This window comes from Pogonomyrmex barbatus, unplaced genomic scaffold (assembly GCF_055798465.1).
Source record: "Pogonomyrmex barbatus isolate J1 unplaced genomic scaffold, ASM5579846v1 scaffold3, whole genome shotgun sequence".
Taxonomy (NCBI): Eukaryota; Metazoa; Arthropoda; class Insecta; order Hymenoptera; family Formicidae; genus Pogonomyrmex; species Pogonomyrmex barbatus.
In genome coordinates this window covers 2,722,347-2,745,293 of record NW_028297127.1, presented here as the reverse complement: position 1 = coordinate 2,745,293, position 22,947 = coordinate 2,722,347, and the positions used below count along the sequence as shown (strand labels likewise).

Sequence of the window (22,947 nt, the reverse complement as noted above, 5' to 3'; positions counted from 1 at the left end):
GAACTCTGATGAAAGATGTTAAATATATATATAATACGTGTTTACGTGTCTCTCAAATATGCAGTTAAGTTTCGTTATCTTCATGCATCGAGGGAGTCAAGAAGAAAAAATTTCCGATAAATAATTTGTTCGAGCCGCTTTATTAAATGTCATCTGAAATTGTATTTAAAAAATATTTATTCGCGATAGCTTGCAGCACTTCCGAAATATTCAAAAGATTTCGGCAATCATTAATTCAGTGAATAGAAGTTTCATGTTCAAGTGGGAGAAAGAAATTAATAATATCTATTGTAACTGATGCAATTTTAAGACGTCTCCTGATTAATTTGTAATTTACTCATACAACTTTCTCTGATAAAATATTTTCAGACATATCTATTTATAGGAATCTTTTAGCTACTTAACTCCCACATCTTCTATAGAAATTCTTTTTTTTTTATGAAGATCTTATACAACTAATGATAACGTAATTATATCTTTGACAATTTTTTTCTTAAGTAATTTATATTTAATATCATGAAATTCTCCTTTTCAAATTTAAATATAATTATGATTTATTCATATTATAATTTTACATATAATTCAATATTACAGAACTAATAAAATATACAATGAAAAAAGCTAAAAGAAATTTTTAATAAAATTTATACTTATATTATAATGGAATATATAATATAAATATATTTCTCTTTTTTTTTAATAATATTTAAAGTACATAAAGTCTTGTACATTATTTAGGATTACTGATAAGGATAAGAAAAGTACAGAGAAAAAGGAGAAAGTAATGGAAGTAAAGAGAAAGGATAAAGTTTGCGACGCGAACATTCACCGGTCATCTTGAGACCAATCTGATAAAATTCAATATGAATATAATTAATTATTTACAATACTTTACAATCATGCTCTTTATAGCAAGAATAAAGAACAAAATACTTCACTATTTTTTTAAAAATAGTGAAGGTGCAAAATAGCATATGGGATATACAGGATAGGAATACACAACTCCTCATATATACATGATATTTTTTATTTTATTTAACGAAATCTTCTTTGAAATATCTTTAAGATGCGATTATATTTTTGGAACGACTCGAAAGAATATCGCGCAAAGATACTGTTTTAGAATACGTAACTTTTGAAGACAGAGTTTTTCAAGAAATGCTAAGATTCGTCAAGCGAAGTGAATCCGTCCGCAGGGATTTTCTTGGAACGGACTTTCAAGAATGTCTAAAATTTTCAAGCACAGTACGGTTTCCCACAGAGCTTCATAGAGCGGATTACACAAAAATCTCGGAATTACTGCCAAAGTTTGGAAGTTAAAAATAATATAACCAAACTTTTCCAGGATTATTTTGTCTGACAATCTTAGTACGGAACACGTGATCGGTGTAATGATTACAAACTGTTACACAATAAAGATATTATGGTGAAAGTAAAAGGATAAATGTTTGTACACATGGTAGTTCTAATCAATTGCACTTTTTTTGAACAATACAGATACCAAAATATTCAAGAATAACTACGATTAAAATCTCCAATCACAGATTCGTTTTTAAATATTTTGCATATGATATAAATAGAACGGCAATATTGAGATAGCATCGTTTTTTATAAGCGTGTTCAAATTGTATAATTAATGTTATAAATAAAATCTTCTTTCAAAAATCTTTTGCACAATGTTTAGAAAAAATTTCATTGAACAGGAACATTTTAAATGAAATTAATTTTTTAAATGTCAGTGATTTCGAAATTATCTTTTGAACGTTCTACTTTGAACAATACGGTAATCCCAAATCGGAATGTAAGGATATTATAGATGATTATAGAAATTATAAAAAAAGTTATGAGTATCTTTAAAAAAATGTTGATGCATGTTTTACGCTTCCTCGCCATTCTTTCATCCATTTGCTATATTACTACGATTACTATGAACGCACGATCTGGTGTCGCGTGGGTGGATAGGTCAGCAATTCTCAGAAGCCGCAGTAGGCGTAATTGTTCGCCGAAAGGACGAAGATAAATGAAGACTACCAGCGTAGATTTCTAATTAATTGACATAGAATCATACATGGAATCGTCTAAATCACGCCTTAGAAATCACTCGACATCAAAGGAAATTATAAATATTACATTATGTTCGTAACATTAAAGCAAATTTATAACAAGATTCAAATTCGATTTCCAGTTCGGTGACTCATGACATGATATATGACATTTTCTTCTACAAATCTATTATTAAATTTCCGTGTAACTATTTTAGTCCTGGAGATAATTAGATATCGTAAATTAAAGTTAATATTTCTGAGAATCCAAGAAATGAATCAAAAATGTAGATAGTAAAAAAAATTTTTAGATCAATTTCTAAGTCTTTTAATAACTTTATCTATTATTATCATGATAATTTATCATGATTTATCATGAATAAATGTAAATTTGAAAATCTACATCATTATTGTAAAAATGAATATACAAATAAAATGCAACATATAATTCATGTTGAAGTACTTTTTTATTTTCTACAACATATGTTTTTACAAAAAATAAATTTTAACACATATGTACAAAGAAGACGTGAAAAAAATAATAAAAACAATTTTATTATATCCTATATAAAATAATACACAATTTTATCCTTTGAAAACAATAAATATCATGCGAAAATATTTAAAATGTTCCAGACAAATGGCTCAATCTATAATATAATTGTCTGTCAAAACGATGAAGATGAACGAATGGTCCGTGGCATGAAACACTAATTAATCAACATATTGCATCAAGCAACCTCTTGAATTTTACCTCACAAATCGTTCCGGTATATTCTTTTAAAAATAAAAATAAAAATAAAAATAAAAAACTAAATAAAAAACCCGCAAAGGTTAAATATTTTATAAATATCAAATCAATTGATAAAAGTGATTAAATCGATATTTTGATTAATCAAAAATAATTACCGTTAACTTTCATTAAAGAGAGTTTTCATGATGTGTACAAATGTATCTCGTTTCACAAGCAAAGATTTCTCTTGCAAGAGCAATCGATCGCCTCGACGAAACGAAAGCGCGCATTAATCACTTCGAGAGAAGAACACTGCCCGTGCTTTCTTGCGGCGTGGGATGACTATGATTTTTGCAACCATTTTCCATTCCGACCAGCGACGACTGCAACGGCGTTGGATGCTTACTGCGTTGCCAGCCAGTGGCGGGATACTAATTAATCAACACGATACGTCATGACAGAACGACCTCCCGACACGCGTGGACGAGGTGGGTAACTTCCTAATTTACATTTTACATGGGGCTAACATGCACAATTTGGTAGTGCAGGTCGAGACAGCTTTTGACGTGTCGCGACTGCAGCTGGAAATGCTTCCATTTGATCTCGGTCAACATACGCAACAGACGCTCATAATGGAATTTTCATGTTGTTTTCGAAACGTGAAAATATTCGCGGCAGAACGATCGAGAGCGGAATTGAACGATTATTATTTTTAACGGGGCACGTTGCAATTAATTAACGTTTTGCAACGCATGACGAGAGGAAGCGGCAATTTACATTTCGCTCAAATTTATTACGACTGCTTCCAACGACGGGAGCGGTCATAATAAATTTAAAAGCGAAAGAGAGCCAGCATTATTTTTTAAATGAGCAGTTGTCGAACTGAATGCTTAGTTTCCACAATAACATTTTTTTTTTTTAAAGAAATCGTCATTTTCAGAATATGTTTCTCATTACGGTATTTCCAAAGAGAAAAATTCGACAACTTTATTTTTGCAGTTTCCGTTGTATAGCCCACGTATCATTTTCTATCTTATAAAAATGCATTTTTGGAGGGGGGAGAGGGAGGAAAAATAAAAATAAAATATTGAACAAGAATACGCATCGTTAATTATTCCGCCATACAACAGTTCCGTTGCATTAATTTAATTTCGGAAACCCCACATTCCATTTCCGAGATTATCGGAGATAACGACCTATTCTTCCGGAGATACGACCGAGGCAAAGGCGACGAAACGTCAAGATACGGCGATCGCGCCGCGATTACTTGAACGCAACGCAAAACAAAAAAAACGTTGTTGGTGCAATGCGCAAATATTTGCGCGATGCCGATTTGGCGCGCGGCATGCGCGCGCGTTTCGACTTCCAGCTGGTGGCATCAACGTGCCGCTAACGAGTCGCGAGATATCGCGTCGCTCTGGAAGCGTCGTGGGTTGACGTCAATATTGAAACGCCGCGTCCACCCTCCTCCCCCATCCCCCCTGCTGGTTGTCCCCCTGCTTTTCCTCTACCCTGTTTCTCCTCCCAGGATTGCGGGCGCTCTACATCTCCCTGCTCCATTCAAAGCTCGAAACTCGACGAGACACTCGCACCGATTCCGGAAGCGAGAGAGCAATGTCGAAGAGATGAAGGATCGCGATGAACATTCACGCTGGAAAACGAGCGTCATCCTCGTCGGTGTTCGGACGGTAATCTTGAGGATACGTTAACATTTATCGCCTGGGCGCGATTTTCAACGAACAAATAGCGGGGATCATCGCGAAATAGAAGTTCTCTGTTATATATAAACAAGAGAATTGAAGAGATTTACCTAGTTCGAGAGAATCATTTTCTCGTGGATCTGAAAAATAATGCTAAAGATATTCGGGACCTGATTCGAAGAGGAAAAAGAAGAACAGGATGAAGAATCATGACAAGCATACTCATATGAACAAAATTTGCTGACAGCAGTTCTTTCGAACAAACTTGAAGAAATTTATCTGTTTACGGTTAGGAAGCCTCCGCGTGTATTCCGAAAACGAAACTGGCACGAACAGATGATGAATTGCGAGGAGAATCTCCGTGAAATTGAAACCGCAGACTGAAAACTTGAAGAATTTCACGTATTCTAGACAAGTGGATAGATTTCCTATGCTTTCGTATACATAACTAAAATTGCGAACGATGAAGATGCAAAATTCATAAAATTCTAGAGAATAATACAATAGCAAATACTTGAATGAAGTTCGGAATCGGTCTGTATTAGAAGTCGAAATTTTTGACGTGAGATGTTATATTGATATATTTTCGATTACACGCCCAACGAACCATCGTACATGAATCTCATTATGAATGATAAAATAAGAAATCGCATGATGGAAGTAGAACTCGCTGTGACATCATCAATTACGTAACAGGAATGTCAGTCACCACCGGCTACTATTTAAAATAGTCAGCCAGCCAGTTTTAATTACTCTCAGAAACAATAGTGAAGATAAACAAATCGATATTACACATGATACTATAAGATACAACGACAACAAATCGTTTTTACAATTTCATCGTGCGTTCGCAGTATCGGAAAGAAAGCGAAATGGAAGCCCAAGGCGATGAATAACGCGTGACGTCGACGGACACTTGTGGAAGGGACGAGTGGGAGTGGGATATAGTGAAAACTCAAAGAAACATCCTGACAGCCGGGCATCGACTGGCGTGACAGGTGGACGAGCTCACGTCGCAATTAAGGCTCATGTGGACGGATATTGTTGGACTAATGGTAGAGACACTCTCCTGCAAGTGGAGTCACTCACCCGATGCAGCCAGGGCTATCGCCGCGACAAGCGTCCACGAGCGTCTCATGTTTGCTCGAGGAGATCCCGGAACGAGGCTGCTTCCTCGATGACCGCCTGGCCGAGTACCACCTCCTCCACGTTGCCGATTTCCTCCCTTCCCGCCACCGCTCGTCTGCTCGTCCTCGCACGTGGCTGCCAAGCACGTCGAGCGAGGACGAACCTCGACGAACCTGAACCCCGGAAGATCAGCTGTCCTCCGAGGTGGCGAGCCGCTCGGTGCGATGAGAACGGAGCGATCGTGAATCCTCAGGGCCCGCCCAGTCGCACCTGCACCGGGCTCGCCAGGTGCATCGTCCTAGCTCCGTCGGGGGCACGTGACCGCCTCCACGCAGCGATATTCTGCCGCTGTCGTACGCTGCTACCCCGTACCGGATGGTACAACCTGCATGCACTATGGCCCGGACAATCTGCACCACGACGCAGCATCGTTGGACACCGCGGACATCTCTTCCGATTTGGATTCGCCTGTGGATCCCGCTTATCACCTCGGATCCCTCTTTCACTCCGATCTCGCTTCTATAGTCCCCGACAACAACGTCGGTCACGAGCGACCAGGGAATATTATCGGTCGAGCCTCGATCGCCAGTGATCGCAACTGATGCCACAGAACCTGATCTCGCAGCAGATTTCGTGTACTGTGTATGTAGAAAACGAGCGCTCAGGGACGCATCCGCAGTCCGATCATCGGTTCATCCCGCTAGTCCGGCTTCCCGCGTTCGCTCAGTTGCTGCAACATCGGGTCAGAGTAAACGACGGGGGGAGAAAGTGGTTTCACCCTTGGTACTGCGGGTCTCGAAACGCGTGCGACCGACAGCACCGTGAGAACATCTCTGATATCTTCCTTCCGGATAGGCGCGCGTCGGACAGACCCTTCTAAATTTCGGTCGTGGGGCCTACTGTATCACTCTCTCCCGTCAAAGGGGTTGTCAGATGCGGCCTCACCGGCGAACAACGCTGGACTGATTCTCATTTAGCTGCAGCGCCGCGCGGTACTGCCGCTTCAACCCGCTTTGGCGCTAGCTCTGTGGTAGCCTACCACCATCGTTCACCACCTTTTCTCTCTCGGTCGCTCATGATATCTCCGTTCTCTCTCTCTCCGTTCTCTCTCTCTCCGTTCTCTCTCTCTCCGTTCTCTCTCTCTCTCTCTCTCTCTCTCTCTCTCTCTCTCTCTCTCTCTCTCTCTCAACTCTCTCCTCTCTCACTCTCTCTCTCTCTCTCTTCTCTCTCTCTCTCTCTCTCTCTCTCTCTCTCTCTCTCTCTCTCTCTCTCTCTCTCTCTCTCTCTCTCTCTCTCTCTCTCTCTCTCTCTCTCTTCTCTCTCTCTCTCCTCTCTCTCTCTCTCTCTCTCTCTCTCTCCTCTCTCTCTCTCTCTCTCTCTCTCTCTCTCTCTCTCTCCTCTCTCTCTCTCTCTCTCTCTCTCCCCCCCCTCCCCCCTCCTTTTTCTTTCATTTTCATCCTCTTTATCTAGTCCAGCATGTACACCTGCTAGTCGCCGTGCACTTCTAGATCCCACCCCTCTCCATCATTCCGCATCCCCGTATCGCCGTTCTACTCGATCACCGACGCTGTCCGTCTCTCGTAGTCCTCTCCGTCTCTTCACTTTCCCTCTCTCTTTCCCTTGCTCTTCTTTCTCGCTTTCTCCCCAGCTCGCTCTCTTGTTCTCGTCACATACCTTCTTTCCCTCCCCTCGACTGCCTCGACTCCCTTTCTCTTCATCCACCAGCGCTTCATCCCACACTCTCCCTCGCGTTCAACCCTCGGCGGCCCACATCCGCGCATCGTGGGGTGGCGTGGTACACCATGCGGTACGACCTGCCTGCTGCTCTCTTCCCTCTCTCTTTCTTTCACCCTCTCCTCCAAGCCCTCCCGCTCGGCTCTTCGCTCTCTGGCATCCCTCTTCCTCCCGCGGCTATTGCATCCCAACATCGCCGGAGAAGAGAGAATCGTTACTATGGCGAGATCAATATGATAGGACGGCGCATGCCTCAGTATCCTTATACTTGAACCCTTCGCCGCCACTCGCTCCGCCGTGTCTCTCTCGCAGTTCCGCTCGCTCCGTCGTCGTCGCACCTCATCCTCTAAGCTCGTCACCTCGCACTTCATCTCGGTAGCCTCCGTCTCCGTCCACGTCCCCCGATGACGTCCTCCGTATCTCTCATCCCCTCGCGCGGTACATCTCTCTTCGTCTTGGCGCACGCTGGAAGCCGCGTGCCAGACCGTGGGCGGCGTTGACTTAAGTCAGTTCAGTCAGCAGAGAACCGTATGCGAGAGGATACCATCCGATCTCTTCGTTCCGGATCAACCTACGAGATATATATTCCTTTTCTTCGAACGAATGAAGCAAGAGCAATGTTGAAATAAAGCAACCAGAGTTATCGATTAGTTAGGGGTGGTAGACGTATTCAAAATCGCAATCATCAATATTTTGAAACTGAGATAAAAACAACACGATATATCCGATTGTGTATTTCATTTAGACTGTATTTAAAACATGAAAGCACACCAAGTAAATCCTTTCTCGATAGAAAAAATAAAACTGATCGTTCATCGCGTAGTATTTTGGCTCAGGAAGATAATGGTATCTATGTGCTATCCGCTCAAAATGCATGATATTCGACCATCGAATTGACCGCACAAATCTACGTCATGAAACACATCACAGTGGAAAGAAGAAATTTAATACGATCGAATTTCTTTTGGATGTTTTCATGATGTAAAATTAAGACTATATACTATATATATTATTAATTAAATATCGAGAAAGAACATAATTACAAAAAATTTAATTTTTCTAAATAATCACTTCAACACGCAAGTACATTTCGAAAATAAAAAGAAAGACATAAAATTGAGAGTGCTGTCCATTAGTAGAGAGAGAGTACGAAGGGAGAGTAGAAGATGATTATAAGATGCTATAAAACATTACAATCCTTGCCTGGTATCTTTATGAAGTAAATAGAATCCCTGCTGAAGTTCTTCCACTGCAACCACACATGAAGTATGCTTTTTCTTTTAGTTAGAAAAAGAGGTTACCTGGACGAGGGTTAACGCTCCGATGGCCCGATTCCCCTTTGTGCTGCCTTTTCTCCGTCTCGATGTTACGCTCCGCTCTTCCGTGTCGCGCATCCCTCGCATGCTCGCGCGTCGAACGATAACAACAACGACGATGATGATGTTGATCGTCCATCGATCCGATAGCATAACGACGCATTCCGCGAATCAATGTACGATCAAATTCCCAGATGAGTCAGTTTACGCGCGGATAACATAATCTCTTGTGCTTCTTTCTTAGAAAAAAAATCTTATCCTTAATTAAAGTGATGAATCTAATAATGAACATGATATTGATTTTTTTCTTAGAAAACATTTCTAATCAAATCATTATCCGTTGTAGTTTCTAGAAATTTCCAATATCAAATTTCTTTAAATTAAAATCGTAAAAGAATACATTTATTTTTTTTTTTTTTAACATGAAATTAGATGATTGAAAAAATATTATGAAACTTTAATTTGCAAAAATATAATTCGTCTACAATTATTTGCAAAAAAAAGATATGATTTGACATGATTTGATTAAAAGATGATTTGACATTTTATAAATATGCATTTTGAAAATGTTATGATGTAAAATTTAATACGGTTTTATATTAATGTGTCATCGAACTGTTTGAATGTCTTCTGATAAAAAAAAAATAAAATATTCTACAAGATATTCCGCGTGGAAATCCAATTCTGTAATGCTCCGACGCTGATAATCTGTAGACACATTGGGCGCACTGTATTTACGTTTGCATCACTGATATCCGTTCGGTCTTTGCAATTTCTACGTTACCACTGGTAATAGTCGCGCGAGTTTATACACTCTGCCGGCGTCAAAGTTCCAACGTTACTCGGGTAGTTTCCACCACGATGCTCCGACATTCTTCGACATCCACTCGGGCTTCCGCTTCTGATTGTCTGTTGCGTTTCCACCTCAGCAGTCCCTTACATTTTTCAATTTAACTTATTTGATGTTTGTCCAATCGCCAAGAATAACCAATGTAAGCTCCGAGTCCCCGAGTTTGCAAAATCGATTGCAAAAAAAAGCGACGTAACTTTTTCGCTTTTCAGTACGTAATCTTTTTGTTTTCGATGCTAGCTGGCGCCGAACCGAATGGAATATCTTCTGTGCTCTGAACCCACGTGCTTAAAGTCATAGTTATCTTTCGATGTCTTGATGTGTACAATCAAAAAAATCATAGATGAAAAATGTAGCAAATATGTATTACAAATGTACGAAAATATATTGTTGATTAAATATTCATAAGTATAAAATCCGTATACATTTACCGACGAAAAATGACGAAACGAAACGATTGAACAATTATTTCTTTTTATCGATCGAATCAATGTTCAGAAATTAAAATTTATATGATATCGGAATTCTTCTTCGCTTTACAAATGAAATAAGTTGAGTTCTAATGTTGGCGGATTTAAATTAACAGTAATTCCTTTTTGCATTATTATTTTTGTAACCCAACAAAATTATTTTCAGATTTAGCTCTTTCGTACTTCAAACTGTTCTCTCCATGTTCGATAAGTTTGAAATACGAAATACTTAATTAAATTAAATAATAACGATTAACAACGATGGATTTCAATAATGTAAATATTCTCTCTCGGCAATACTTTTTCAAGTATCTTACATATTTGCGTTAGCGATAATTCCGCAGTATTCGATAATGGCATAACTCATCGCGGTTATTGTAATACTCCCTGATACATGTTACCTGACACGGTTTAGTAATAACGTGAACGTCGTTGAACCGGCATAGCGTTCCAACGTTATTTCTTGGTTCACCATAAGCGATCGGCGATTATTGCGGCGCGTTATATCAATATTATCGATTACTCGCTATTATCCACTCCACTATTATCCACCCGCTTGAAACACGAGAGACACGCGAGATCTACATCGCGATAATTAAGACGCTAATTAACCGGATACGATACTAAGAGCAAAGACTCTTGAGCGAAAAGATTGCATCTCGCAAACCACGTTGGCTCGTCGCCGACTTGCCGTTCGCACTCTCGGGACATAGACGAGATATCCGGAATATCTTCGAATTTGGAATATTTTCAAACTTTGGCGACCGTACATCGGGTATAGAAGCCATTCAATCAAATCAACTAATGGGCAAGATCGAGATTGGCGAGCACATTAATCATTTATAATCCTTCTCGCGGCATGAGACTAGAAATTTATTTTCATCTTCAGGTAGGATAAATTAAAACGCTGACCGTCAAATGCAGACGACTTTTCTTTCAACGAGACTGATAAATCCATGAAAGTTTGATCGAAATCTCTTTAGAGTTTATTAGTAGAATTTATATAAATAAATAAAACAACTCTGTAAATCGCCAAATATTCACAAATATCGTTCATGAGGGAAACATATTGCGCAAATTCGAGGATTGTTCTCATCGGATATTATATGTAAGTACTTCATTGACATTTTCACAAATAAAAGACGCATTCCGCGTGCTTCATGAACTCGACAGTATAAGATTATCTGTAGACAGATAGTAAATTGTTACATACAACAGACTTTATAAACTTACGAATACATATACGTTCAAAGGATTTGCAGTAAGCGGATAAGAAGGCTTCTCATTTGCTTACCGGCTCGCTAAATGTCGTCTTGAAAATATTAATCAGGAAGCAATTACAGAATTTTATGTCTGTAAATTTTAGATAATTGATAATATTCATCCTCTTTTTCTTATGTAGAAATTTTTAAAGAGCGCTTTCCATGATAAATGTAGTTTTATTAATTAATTTTTTGCAATTGAGAAGTTACAGTAAAATCAATTTAAAAAGAGATAAACTTCTGCTTAATTATGAAAAGAAAGTAATAGATTATTTCTAATTTCAATAAAATCAATAGTTATATCCAAGATCCAGATACGCGGGAATGAAAAAGAATGGCGAAAAAGACGGAAGATTGAGAAAAAAGGATGGCATAACGTAAAGTCATTTATCATTTCAGGGGGATTGCAAAGTTTCGAGAATCGCAAGTTTAATCAATCAAGGCTATTTAATAATTGCTTGCTGACGTAGTAACTTCATGTTTTATAATACGAAAGTTATCAAACTTATGTCAGTGATTTTCTGAACTTCACTGAACTTTCTCGAACTTTATCAGGCTTTTTCACAAAAATGTCGCCTCCGCGTAATACTCTGCCAATATAAATCGTTGTTTCGTTGTTATATCAGAAAACTTAACGACACCTCTTCGCGGGATGATCGATATATCATTACAGGATTTCTCCCACTTGACGGAAAAAAAGTGTAAATGTGAGCGACGACTTGTTATTCGACCATTAAGCCGACGTGTTTTTCTCTCCATTGTCATCGGCGAACTTCTTGGAGCTAAATAAATAATCGGCCGTTCTTTGTCGGCGCCGGGTTCGCGCGCGATTGTGCAAACGAAGGAACGAAATTCACGTCCACCTTGGCGCTGAGAGTTTCGGATGTTTGCGCACCTGCAGTCTCTCTCCGTCTCTCTTTCTCTCTTCTCCTTCTCCCGAGTCCAATTAATGGAATTACCTCGCGCCCGCTACAAAGGATTTGTTTTAACAATCCATAGTGCTTTACCCGCCGCGCGACTGCTTCGTCGGAAGGAACTCCCATTTCCTGAATTACCCCTCGCGACTCGTGCACCAATTAATGACGCCTTCTGCTTTGAGAAAGATGCTCGCCCGATGACGCGGACGATGTAGACGACTCCTCGTCAGTGCGGAGGAATTTGCGAGACTTAAAGAGAATTATCGCGAAACTTAACGTGCAGTTAAGTTACCGATAATTAACGTGCAGTTTCCACGCCCCGAGGAAATTGGCTTGAATTCGTTACCGTCAAAATGAAATTCAGATACGGGTGATCTAATTTCCGAAAATGTCGACTTGACAATGGCTTACTTTGAAGTCGAGCGGCCTTTCTTGGAAATCAGGAAACTTCTTGTTTGCCAACGAGTATGTGTTTTGCGTTTGCATATTAATAAATGTTAAATTGAAGTCGGCGCCCAAATCCCGCGCCTCCTCCAATTTGCGTCTCTTCCGCTCGAAAACGCGCCACCGGAAATCCGGGTCACCCCGGTTGGTTTTTACCCCGTTCCGTCGATCGAGGCTTACTTCGGATTTTCCCCGTTTTTCAGAAGTTTAAGATCGAACGTCGCGGCAAGATGCCGCACTTAAAAGTCACTGCCGAGCTTGGGCGGAACGTTTCACAAGCAGGCATTAAGTAAAAAAGGAAATGACACGTACTTGAATGTGGGTCAAGTCAGCATAATTTAATAACGTCTGGTCTAAAAGGTTTCGCGACGGCTTCGACGGCTGTTATCAACGATGAACTCTCTCCGAGAGACGCGACGCGCCTTTTTCGCGTACATAGCCGGAGCAACGTCGACGGTTATTACTATCTTTACTTTATTACTATCGTGAAGTAATAAAGATCCGTGAATTTACCATTAGATACGTTTCAGCAAAAATTATATATTAATTCCGGCGATAATGCAAAAATTTATTTCCACCAAATTTATCGTACAAATTTCAATTGACAGTTTTCAATGGCAAATTTAATTAACATAATCTATTATATACAAAATAAAGCGACATTTTAATAGTGCACATATTTATAAGCTTTTACCGGCCTACCTCGATATAAAATCGCAAATCTCATTTGTAGTACCCATTATTAATATATTATATTTTTGAGTCTCTTATCCTACCGTCCAATAACGGTTAATTATTATGCAATTAATTATTATACGATAACATTGATCGTCATTCGATATATTAATAATTCATTATAAATTCTTACGCGGCATTGCGACAACAAATATACAAAACTATTCTGTAAAGACTTTTTTGCATTATCAGAGGTATTCACCGAGCTGTCAGTAATTAATCCATCAAGCGGAATAAGGATATAATCCAACGCGAATATCAAATTCATCGAACAACGCACGGAATAATATTCGAGCTTAATTAGCACACATTTACATGCTTACTATTTAGCATTTCAACGAGATGCAGTTACATGTAATCCCACGTGTAATCGTAACAACGGTACGTCTAGGAAACGTCTAGGAATCGGAAAAATAAAGTATATCGACGATTCCAAAAAAATGTAAAAGTAACAGTTATCTGACATAACAATCGTGTAACTTTGACGCTAATGACAATAAGCTTTCAAAACTTTAATTCGGGATGATTAAAGCGGCAGTTTAATTTCTTTTCGTATTTCTCATTGTAATGATAAAATCAAAGTTAATGTCAAATTTTGTGTTTTAGGAAGATTAAGGGAGAAGGCAGACTAATCACGAACGATACTTGGAACAATTCTTTATCGTTGAAATAAGAGAGTCAGAGAATTATACGAAATTTATGAGAACCAGCGGAAACATTTATTATGAGATACGATACCTTAGCATTTATCAGCGAAGTAATGAGATGGGAATGCATATTTTTGGTATCTCTCGTTTTGCACATACCAACCGTATCGAAAACGATCCCGTGTAAGGACATCGCGTCGTAAGGAACTACTCGGGCGACGTAACTTATTAAAACTTGGAAAACTTGCGACGTTCGTTAGCATGTGAAATCTGATCGCGCTTTATAATTATAGCTAGGTTATCAGGTTTGGTAAGTAAATAGGTGTTTCGAAAAATTTATTGTTAACAATATTCCGTTTATCGATGTATTCCCTTTATACTCCTAAAATCGCGATATATGCAAATAATCAATTATTTTTGCGATAACTTGAAAAATAGATTGTTAAGTGATATTTATCACTAAAGTTCATTTAAATTAGTCATTAATCACGAACAACGTAATTTATGGTTAGTGATTATAAAATATAAAATATATATTTTTATTTAATATTATCATATTTCCAAATTGTTAAATATTTAAATAACGGAGGAAATGTTTGTGTCACAAAATTATTTAATTTTTTATAAAACATAATTTCAATTTATGATATTTTATAAATCTATACATAAGGATAAAGATGTTAATTTAAAGTTAATTTAAAAATACTATGAATAATGTCTCTTTTTTTTATATTTTGTTTTCTCAATATGTTTAATAAAATTAAAAAAAAGTAAGTTATAAAAAAATAACAGTATTAAATGCATGTAAAAAATTAAGCTTCTTGATTCTATAACACGATTATAAATATCCTGAAAATTTAAAAAAAAAATTGAATTATGAATATTCAGCTTGTATTAACTAATATTAAACATATTAAAAATGCCATCAAGATATCGTTATAAATTAATAATCCTAAAACAATGTTGCATAAAAAGTTTTTTGTTTTGTTTTGTTAAAGGGAAGAATTATTGTGACATGCATAGCGAGGTAAGCAAGATGTATGCGCTTGACGTTAAATTTACCACAACACTCTCTCTATTGTTTGCGAATATTCGGGACTACTACGCTTCCGTCGCTTTATCGAAGGATTACTAAACGTGTTGCGGACTCTCTGGATGATGACCAAGTGTCTCGTAGGGTTGATAATGCACGGCTTTGAGTTACGATCGATTATAAAAGCACGAGTCGGCGTAATCCTATTCGACGGCAGAGGACGTCGATATGGAAATTCGATAATATATCCCCCGCGATATTGCACGCTCCGCGATAAAAGTTGCAAAACTCCCGGCACTTCTCTTAAAATCCGGGACTTCATAGTCGCGGTGAAATCTGGTATTTTATGCGATTCGGGATCGTGCTTAGCAGAACGCGGTAGTTAGCTATCGGTAAAAGGAGTCGTGACACCATCGATTTATCGAGTGCCGAATTTCTTTCGTCCAAACACGACATTCTTTCTGATACCAGGCAATGATAAAGTACAGATGTAACTAGCATACAGACATGCTTTATGATCTTCAAGTTGCATGAGAGATACTTCATACATCTCTTTATGTTTATTGCAACAGAAGCACGCTGATATTTTAACATAAATCTATTCACGTGTTATTGAAACTATACGAAATAAATTTATTTAGATAATACCTCTCTCGATTATATAATCTATTTTGCGAAGTAACACACGTATACAGTTGCCTATTGCAATGCTATTTTACATTTCGCGAAACGCAACCATAATTAAAAATTATTGCGCCGAGTTATGGCTCGTCCCTAAAGTAAGATTTGGTGTTCGAGCCGCAGTGCGATATACTATATATATCGGTCTGCAAATTAACTCACTTATTAACTATTCTCGCCACAGGCTCGCGTAGGTGTTTATTTATGTGCCACAATTATTCTGTAATTTGCCTTTGGTTATTCTGTAATTAGCGTTAATAGAGTTTAATGAAAGCTGCAGCTATCCGTTGCAAACTCGTTGCTTCCCGATTAGCCTGAAACCCTGGGTTGCATCCCCCGGAGGTGTAAGCCGCAGCATACGGAGATTCAGTCCTCATATTCGAAACTTGTTGAAGTAATGGCATGTCTTCGCGTGAAACCGTATGCAAACTTTGCATATGCCCATCGCGAATTATTATTCCCAAACTTATGCCTTATGCATCTTGTCATAACGTGTCTCTGTTTTCCTATATTCGTGCAAATACTTGCTTGCAATGAACATGTTAAAATTCTAAAAATACACATTTTTTTTCTAATTTTCCAATCATAATTTTTCTTTTGACTATAAATTATATATCTTTTATAAAAAAATTATATAAGGTTAGATCTGAAAATCATTTTATTGTTTCTTCAAAATTATTATGTATTTTGATATTCAAATTGGTTGTTAAAAGATAAAAAATTTTTGCAATATTATTATCATGTTTAAATGTCCTATATAATAAAACAAAATTTTTAAATGCACGATATCTATAAATAAATTTATTATAATTATCTAACAAAAAGAACATATAATTAATAGTATTTTCCAATTTGCTAATATTTTCTGTCTCCTATGAATTACTATTGAAGGTGCATTTTTTTTAGATAACTTTTCCAAAAGCCTAATTCACTCATGATAAAGACAAACAAAATAAATACGCTGAAAATTATAAATGAAGTGCATGTTTGTAAAGGATGATTTAAACATGTTATATGTTTATACAACATGTTTGCAGTTATATCATCAGAATTGATATTTTCAGTATGTATACTTACTTAATACAGTCAAAATATTTGTTTCTGGTGTACAATTACCAATATTATCAAAATTTAATGTTTTCGACTGTAAAAGTTGAATCAATCTAAGATTAAACCGATTGAATATGTTAAAAATAACTATTTTGATCGGCTAAGTTTAAATCGTTCCTTTCAAACATTCAATCCATCTCATCTACTGACAAAAGTGCAATATGCACCTACATAAAGTTCACAAAATTTGATGAGCGTCGAAGCGTTATTAACAATTACGAGCATCATTAGAATGACGCTTCTGGTATGCACAATTACTACCAACAGAACAGACATTTCTGGAATTTACAATTAATAATACCAGGAGAATGGATACTTCTGATATTTGCAATTACCATAAGAGTCTATTAGCGTTTTCGGTTGTAATGGATTTTGATCGCTTCAAAAGCGATTAATGATATACGATTTGCTTTGGATTACTAGAGCTATATGATCAAACTGATTTACTAATTATGTTTAAACAATTAAATGCACAATACTTCAGAAAGATATATTAAAAATATAATTATATAAAAATAATTTCACAGTAAAGCTATTAATAATTTAATATTTTATGTTTTTTTTTACGCATTTTTAATCGAACTTAAATTTATGATACAATCAATCGGTTTAATCGATCTTAGATTGATTCAACTTTTACAGTCGAAAACATTAAATTTTGATAATATTTGTAATTGTACACCAGAAACAAATATTTTGACTGTATTAAGTAAGTATATATACTGAAAATATCAATTCTGATGACTGCAAACATGTTGTATAAACATATAACATGTTTAAATCATCCCTTACTGAAAATAATTTTATTGTTTCTTCAAAATTATTATGTATGATATTCAAATTGGTTGTTAAAAGATAACAAATTTTTGCAATATTATTATCATGTTTAAATGTCCTATATAATAATTCTGATGTTTTAACAAAAGTAGTTTTATCTAGTCAAATTTTTTAATTTACCAGTAAAACTATTCTTTATATGTTGATTAAAAATACAAGAAGAAAAAAGATAAAAACTAGTTCTATCTAAGGCTAATATTACATTTGTATATATGTACACAAATTAAATCACTTAAAGTAGATATGTAAATATGTGATGAAGAAAAATGAATAAACACAAGAAATGCAAGCAATACGAACGGATGCATTGCAGCTATTTATTTTTTATTAAAAATTCATAATGGTTTTTAATATCGATGAGCTTTATATAGAAAAAAAATAATTAAAACGATTTAAAAAAGATTACTAAATTTTATATATATTATATAATATTATATGCATATAATTTATATTTATTGATACAATTTACTTGGTTGGTTTTTATTTTTATAGATATAAATATAAATCACAATCACATGCTCTTTCCGGATAAAAAAAGTGATATATGCTGCCATCTTCAGTTACTGCACTTTACTATTTTAAAGCAATCGGTAATCGGTCGATACAGTCACATATTGACACGACTACTTCGCATCATTTTTCTCTGAATCGTACGAGGAGATTGTAAACTGCTTTTGGGATTATTTTTTGCATATTAATCGTGAGGCAGCAAACCAAGAAGAATCGAAATTTGCAAAAGGCTTTCTGAGATTAAAAATGGCTACGCTTGAGGATAAGTCTATTTGGGAGGATGGAGAGGTATGCAATTTTGCATTTAACAGGTTATGGCACCGAATGACAAGCATATCTAAGGACATACACATAGATATCTTGCTATGTCTCATAATTAATTTATACATCAGTTAGATTAATACAATTAATATAATTTTTATTTGTTACTTTTCGTTTTTGCTACGTTCTCTTTTAACTATATCCTACTAATTCTTCATAATAAAATTTTATTTTTTCTTCTTTGGTTAATCAAATATAATATATGTTATCAAATATATCTGTTTCATTTAAGTATGGATAGTACAAGGTTGTATTGCATTTATAAAATGCAAAAAATTGAAAATAAATCTCTGTTTATACATTTTTTATTTAGCTCGATAATTATAAAAAAAATATATGTATATATAAATTATTTTTCTATATGTATAAATTAAGTTAATCTACTCTCTTAAAGAAACTTGAGTTCTTATTGAATTATTATGATAACATTTAATTATTAATTAACATTTTTCATTTTATACTGACAGACTGCAAGAGATACGTTAGTTGAAATCTCATCTCTTGTTTGTTTTATTTTTTCTTTAAATTAGATACCACAAATGCGCTATAGATGTATATTTAAAAAGAATAAAAATTAATATAATATATCATTAATCTTTTGAGACATTCTATATATATATATATATTATATATACACAGTTGAATTTTCATTTTTATTATAAAGAATTTTGTAAAAAAAATGATTAATGTTTCCTTTATAGGAAACATTGGGAGAAGACGTTCTGCGGATGTCCACAGATGAGATTGTATCACGTACGCGACTTCTAGATAATGAAATCAAGATAATGAAGAGCGAAGTAATGCGAATTTCGCATGAACTTCAAGCGCAGAATGACAAAATTAAAGAGAATACAGAAAAAATTAAAGTGAACAAAACTCTCCCATACTTGGTATCTAATGTCATCGAGCTATTAGATGTCGATCCACAAGACATGGGAGAAGAAGACGGGGCGGTAGTCGATTTAGATGCGCAAAGAAAGGGTAAATGCGCGGTTATAAAGACATCAACTCGTCAGACATACTTCCTTCCTGTGATTGGTCTGGTCGACGCCGAATCGCTGAAACCAGGTGATCTAGTAGGTGTCAACAAAGATAGCTATCTTGTACTTGAGACTCTCCCTGCCGAGTATGACGCCAGAGTCAAAGCCATGGAAGTAGATGAGAGACCTACCGAACAATACTCCGACATTGGTGGACTGGATAAGCAAATTCAGGAGCTCATTGAGGCTGTTGTATTGCCTATGACGCATAAGGAAAAATTCGAAAATCTAGGAATACAACCTCCCAAAGGCGTTTTACTCTATGGTCCACCTGGAACCGGAAAAACTTTATTAGCTCGAGCCTGCGCCGCACAAACAAAATCTACCTTCCTAAAACTGGCCGGTCCGCAATTGGTGCAGATGTTCATCGGCGATGGTGCCAAGTTGGTCAGAGATGCGTTCTCATTGGCCAAAGAGAAGGCTCCAGCGATTATATTTATTGATGAATTAGATGCTATCGGCACAAAACGTTTCGATTCAGAGAAGGCGGGAGACAGGGAGGTACAACGTACCATGTTAGAATTATTAAACCAATTGGATGGCTTCAGTTCAACAGCTGACATCAAAGTGATTGCTGCCACGAACAGAGTGGACATCTTAGATCCAGCCTTGTTGCGATCCGGACGTTTGGACAGAAAGATTGAGTTTCCGCATCCCAATGAGGAAGCCAGAGCGCGCATTATGCAAATTCATTCGCGCAAAATGAACATGTCGCCTGATGTGAACTTCGAGGAATTATCTAGATCCACAGATGATTTTAACGGAGCACAATGCAAAGCTGTTTGCGTAGAAGCGGTAAGCTTGTATTTAATCTTAAAATCAATTACAGGAGCAATCACTTTTTGATTTATATAATATAAACATTTATATTATATAAATATTTTTTTATACTTTAATATCTAAAGCATATTTAAAAATTATTCTATTATTTAAGTAACAATTTAAGTAACAATTGATCCTATTTTTGCTATGTAAATAATAATCAAGGTTTGATGTGTTTTAGGGTATGATAGCATTACGACGCAACGCAACCGAAGTCACCCATGAAGATTTAATGGAAGCTATCAACGAAGTCCAAGCGAAAAAGAAAGCAAATTTGAATTATTATGCTTAATATGTGTTATTTATTTATAAGATATCTTTTGTATAATAAATATAGAAACGGATAATACTTAATACTTTCTAATTTTTCGGCAAATATAAAATAAACGAATGAATACTTTTTAAAGTTGCGTGTATAAAGAGAAATTATGAACTAATATGAAATGTCAATAATATTTTATGTTATAAACTTTCTTTATATTACTAATATCATATTATTTCATATAATGAATTATATATAAGAAGTACATTTTTACAGAAATTTTTAATGAATGTTTCATATTTGAAAATACTCAGAAAAAAATGATGTTGGACGAGTTCATTTTTTATTTATTAATGATAATGATTATATTTTAAGTTTTTTACATTTGGGTAGATTATAAACAGATATTTAACGTAAGAAAAAATCCGAAAGAAAGAGTAACTTATATATTATTTTCAGCATGTATAAAATGCTTATTAAATATAAAATAACTTGTTCTGCCTGAAATGACAATATATAATAGAAGATATAATCATAATCATTAGTCTATAATTCTCATCGCCTTCTATGACTTCTTTTTCTGATTCTATAACAATGAAAAAATATGAAACATAAGTATCAATATATTCAAGTATTATATCAAATTTAAAAATACAAATAATTATATAGTGATACTTACTTTTTTGGTCCTTTTACAAAGCACCAATCAACAGAAATAGGCTGACCTAGAATTTCTGTACCATTCAGAGCCTCCTTAGCAGCTTGTGCTTCCTTAAACGTTTCATATTCCACCAATGCATATCCTTTCAAAAATCCTGTTCTTCTGTCCAAATTTAAATGCAAGTTCTTAATCTGACCAAAGTCAGAGAATTTGTCTTGAATATCATCCTCTTGTGCCTCTTCATGTACTGAATTTATAAACAGGATCCATCCTTCTACAGCTGAAAATATATGAAGAATATTAATTAATAGTTTTACAAATAAAAATAAATTGAATTAGCAATGCCAAAGAAGACATTCTTACATCTCTGAGGGCCAGGTTCATTGTCATCTTCTTCAACCACATTCATGGATTCATAATGACCTACGTCATCTCTTGTCGAGACTAATTCTGCACCATGACCTCTGCCCTTCCTTTTCTTCGCTTTCTCCTTAAGACGAGCAATGCCTTCTGAAAAAATATTAAAATAATTAGAACATTTTTTATCACCTATGCATTTTCATGATCCAATTACCATCATTCTCACAATTCACAATTTCAGCTAAAAAATTGATATCTACATTATCGATATTATTCAATTATATATTATTTCAAAATTCATAAAAAAATACAGTCCTCAACTTATTAATGGACACATATATATAACAAATATATATAAAATATATATAAATAAAGATAAAAAAATAAATACATTTCTTTTATTTAAAGAGTCCAATAATTTATATTTTACATTATTATATTCTTTATCTTGCATTAATATGTTCTTTTCATTTTGTATTGAAAAAGATTCAAATAAGAATCAAAATCTCTATATTATATCATTACTATTTAATTGAGCATTGTTATAATTACTAATTATATTTAATTCTGTGTGTACTTAATTCTTTTCTTTTATAATTCTTCAACATTTTCTTGGATCTTAATCCAAGGCTTTTTTATGTTCTGAATCCTAAAACTTTTTATAAGTAACTACTCTCAAAAATTGCGAGATTTTATTTCATAAAAATATAGGATAAGAACCGAATTTGTATTCGCTATCCATCAATTATTAATCGACTATTCTAGGCATTAAGCCACACGTCATCCCATCAAAATATAATATATTACTACTCTTTATATTGGCCTTGGCTCCTCTTGGGATCAACACAGTAAAGTACAATATAAAGTAGAGGTTATACATTAAAATCGGTATTCATAAAATGTAATGAGAAAACAAGACTTACGATCTCCTTCATCATCGACCTCGAATTCCTCAGCATTATCGATGTCCAAAACATCCGCCATGGTTAAAGATACGATCTGAATAAAGCGAAATTAATTTCTCTGCTTTACTATATTTAATACGCGTTATCGTAGCTTCTTCTTCACATTATGACAAAGTCAAGTTATGTAGAGATCTATCCGGCCAATGAGAAACGCCACCGTCCCAGCCTAATGGCTCTCGCACATTGAACGCGACGAGCGACGAGTGGATGTGGAGGTTATGCCCGATTGCTCATGTTGCCGATTGGCCAATTTAAAATAAAATTTAAAATAAAATTATTTGATTGGTTGATCCAGTGAAAAATCTCTAGGCATCGGTCGCTATAAATAACTGTCCAATTGCAACGTGATCGAATAAGACGCTTTCGA

The 22,947-nt window shown here is 35.5% G+C and overlaps 3 protein-coding genes and 2 long non-coding RNA genes across 5 annotated transcripts in view; 3 read left to right on the top strand and 2 right to left on the bottom strand.

Moving 5' to 3' along the window:
- Positions 1-6,611, bottom strand: part of nAChRa7 (nicotinic acetylcholine receptor alpha7 subunit) — a 189,763-nt gene extending 183,152 nt beyond the window's left edge. The window contains exon 1 of the mRNA XM_011644316.2: positions 5,565-6,611. The gene's annotated coding sequence lies outside the window, so the exon portion shown is untranslated. The remainder of the gene's footprint in view (positions 1-5,564) is intronic.
- Positions 1,994-14,834, top strand: LOC148935923 (uncharacterized). Its single transcript, XR_016139913.1, has 2 exons — positions 1,994-3,263; positions 13,938-14,834. It is a non-coding gene; the product is annotated as an uncharacterized LOC148935923 (long non-coding RNA).
- LOC148935924 (uncharacterized) lies at positions 7,880-9,303 on the top strand. The gene is made up of 2 exons (XR_016139912.1): positions 7,880-8,556; positions 8,622-9,303. It is a non-coding gene; the product is annotated as an uncharacterized LOC148935924 (long non-coding RNA).
- A 3,394-nt stretch (positions 14,835-18,228) lies between the features above and the next one.
- Positions 18,229-20,686, top strand: Rpt5 (26S proteasome regulatory subunit Rpt5). The gene is made up of 3 exons (XM_011644314.3): positions 18,229-18,437; positions 19,172-20,305; positions 20,514-20,686. The coding sequence occupies exons 1-3, from the start codon at positions 18,396-18,398 to the stop codon at positions 20,622-20,624; spliced, it is 1,287 nt and encodes a 428-aa protein (XP_011642616.1). The 5' UTR covers positions 18,229-18,395; the 3' UTR covers positions 20,625-20,686.
- A 234-nt stretch (positions 20,687-20,920) lies between these two features.
- Positions 20,921-22,902, bottom strand: tsu (40S ribosomal protein S12 homolog tsunagi). The gene is made up of 4 exons (XM_011644313.3): positions 22,539-22,902; positions 21,619-21,765; positions 21,274-21,535; positions 20,921-21,180 (listed from the first exon to the last, which is right to left on the bottom strand). The coding sequence occupies exons 1-4, from the start codon at positions 22,597-22,599 to the stop codon at positions 21,150-21,152; spliced, it is 501 nt and encodes a 166-aa protein (XP_011642615.1). The 5' UTR covers positions 22,600-22,902; the 3' UTR covers positions 20,921-21,149.
- Between the last annotated feature and the right edge of the window lie 45 nt (positions 22,903-22,947).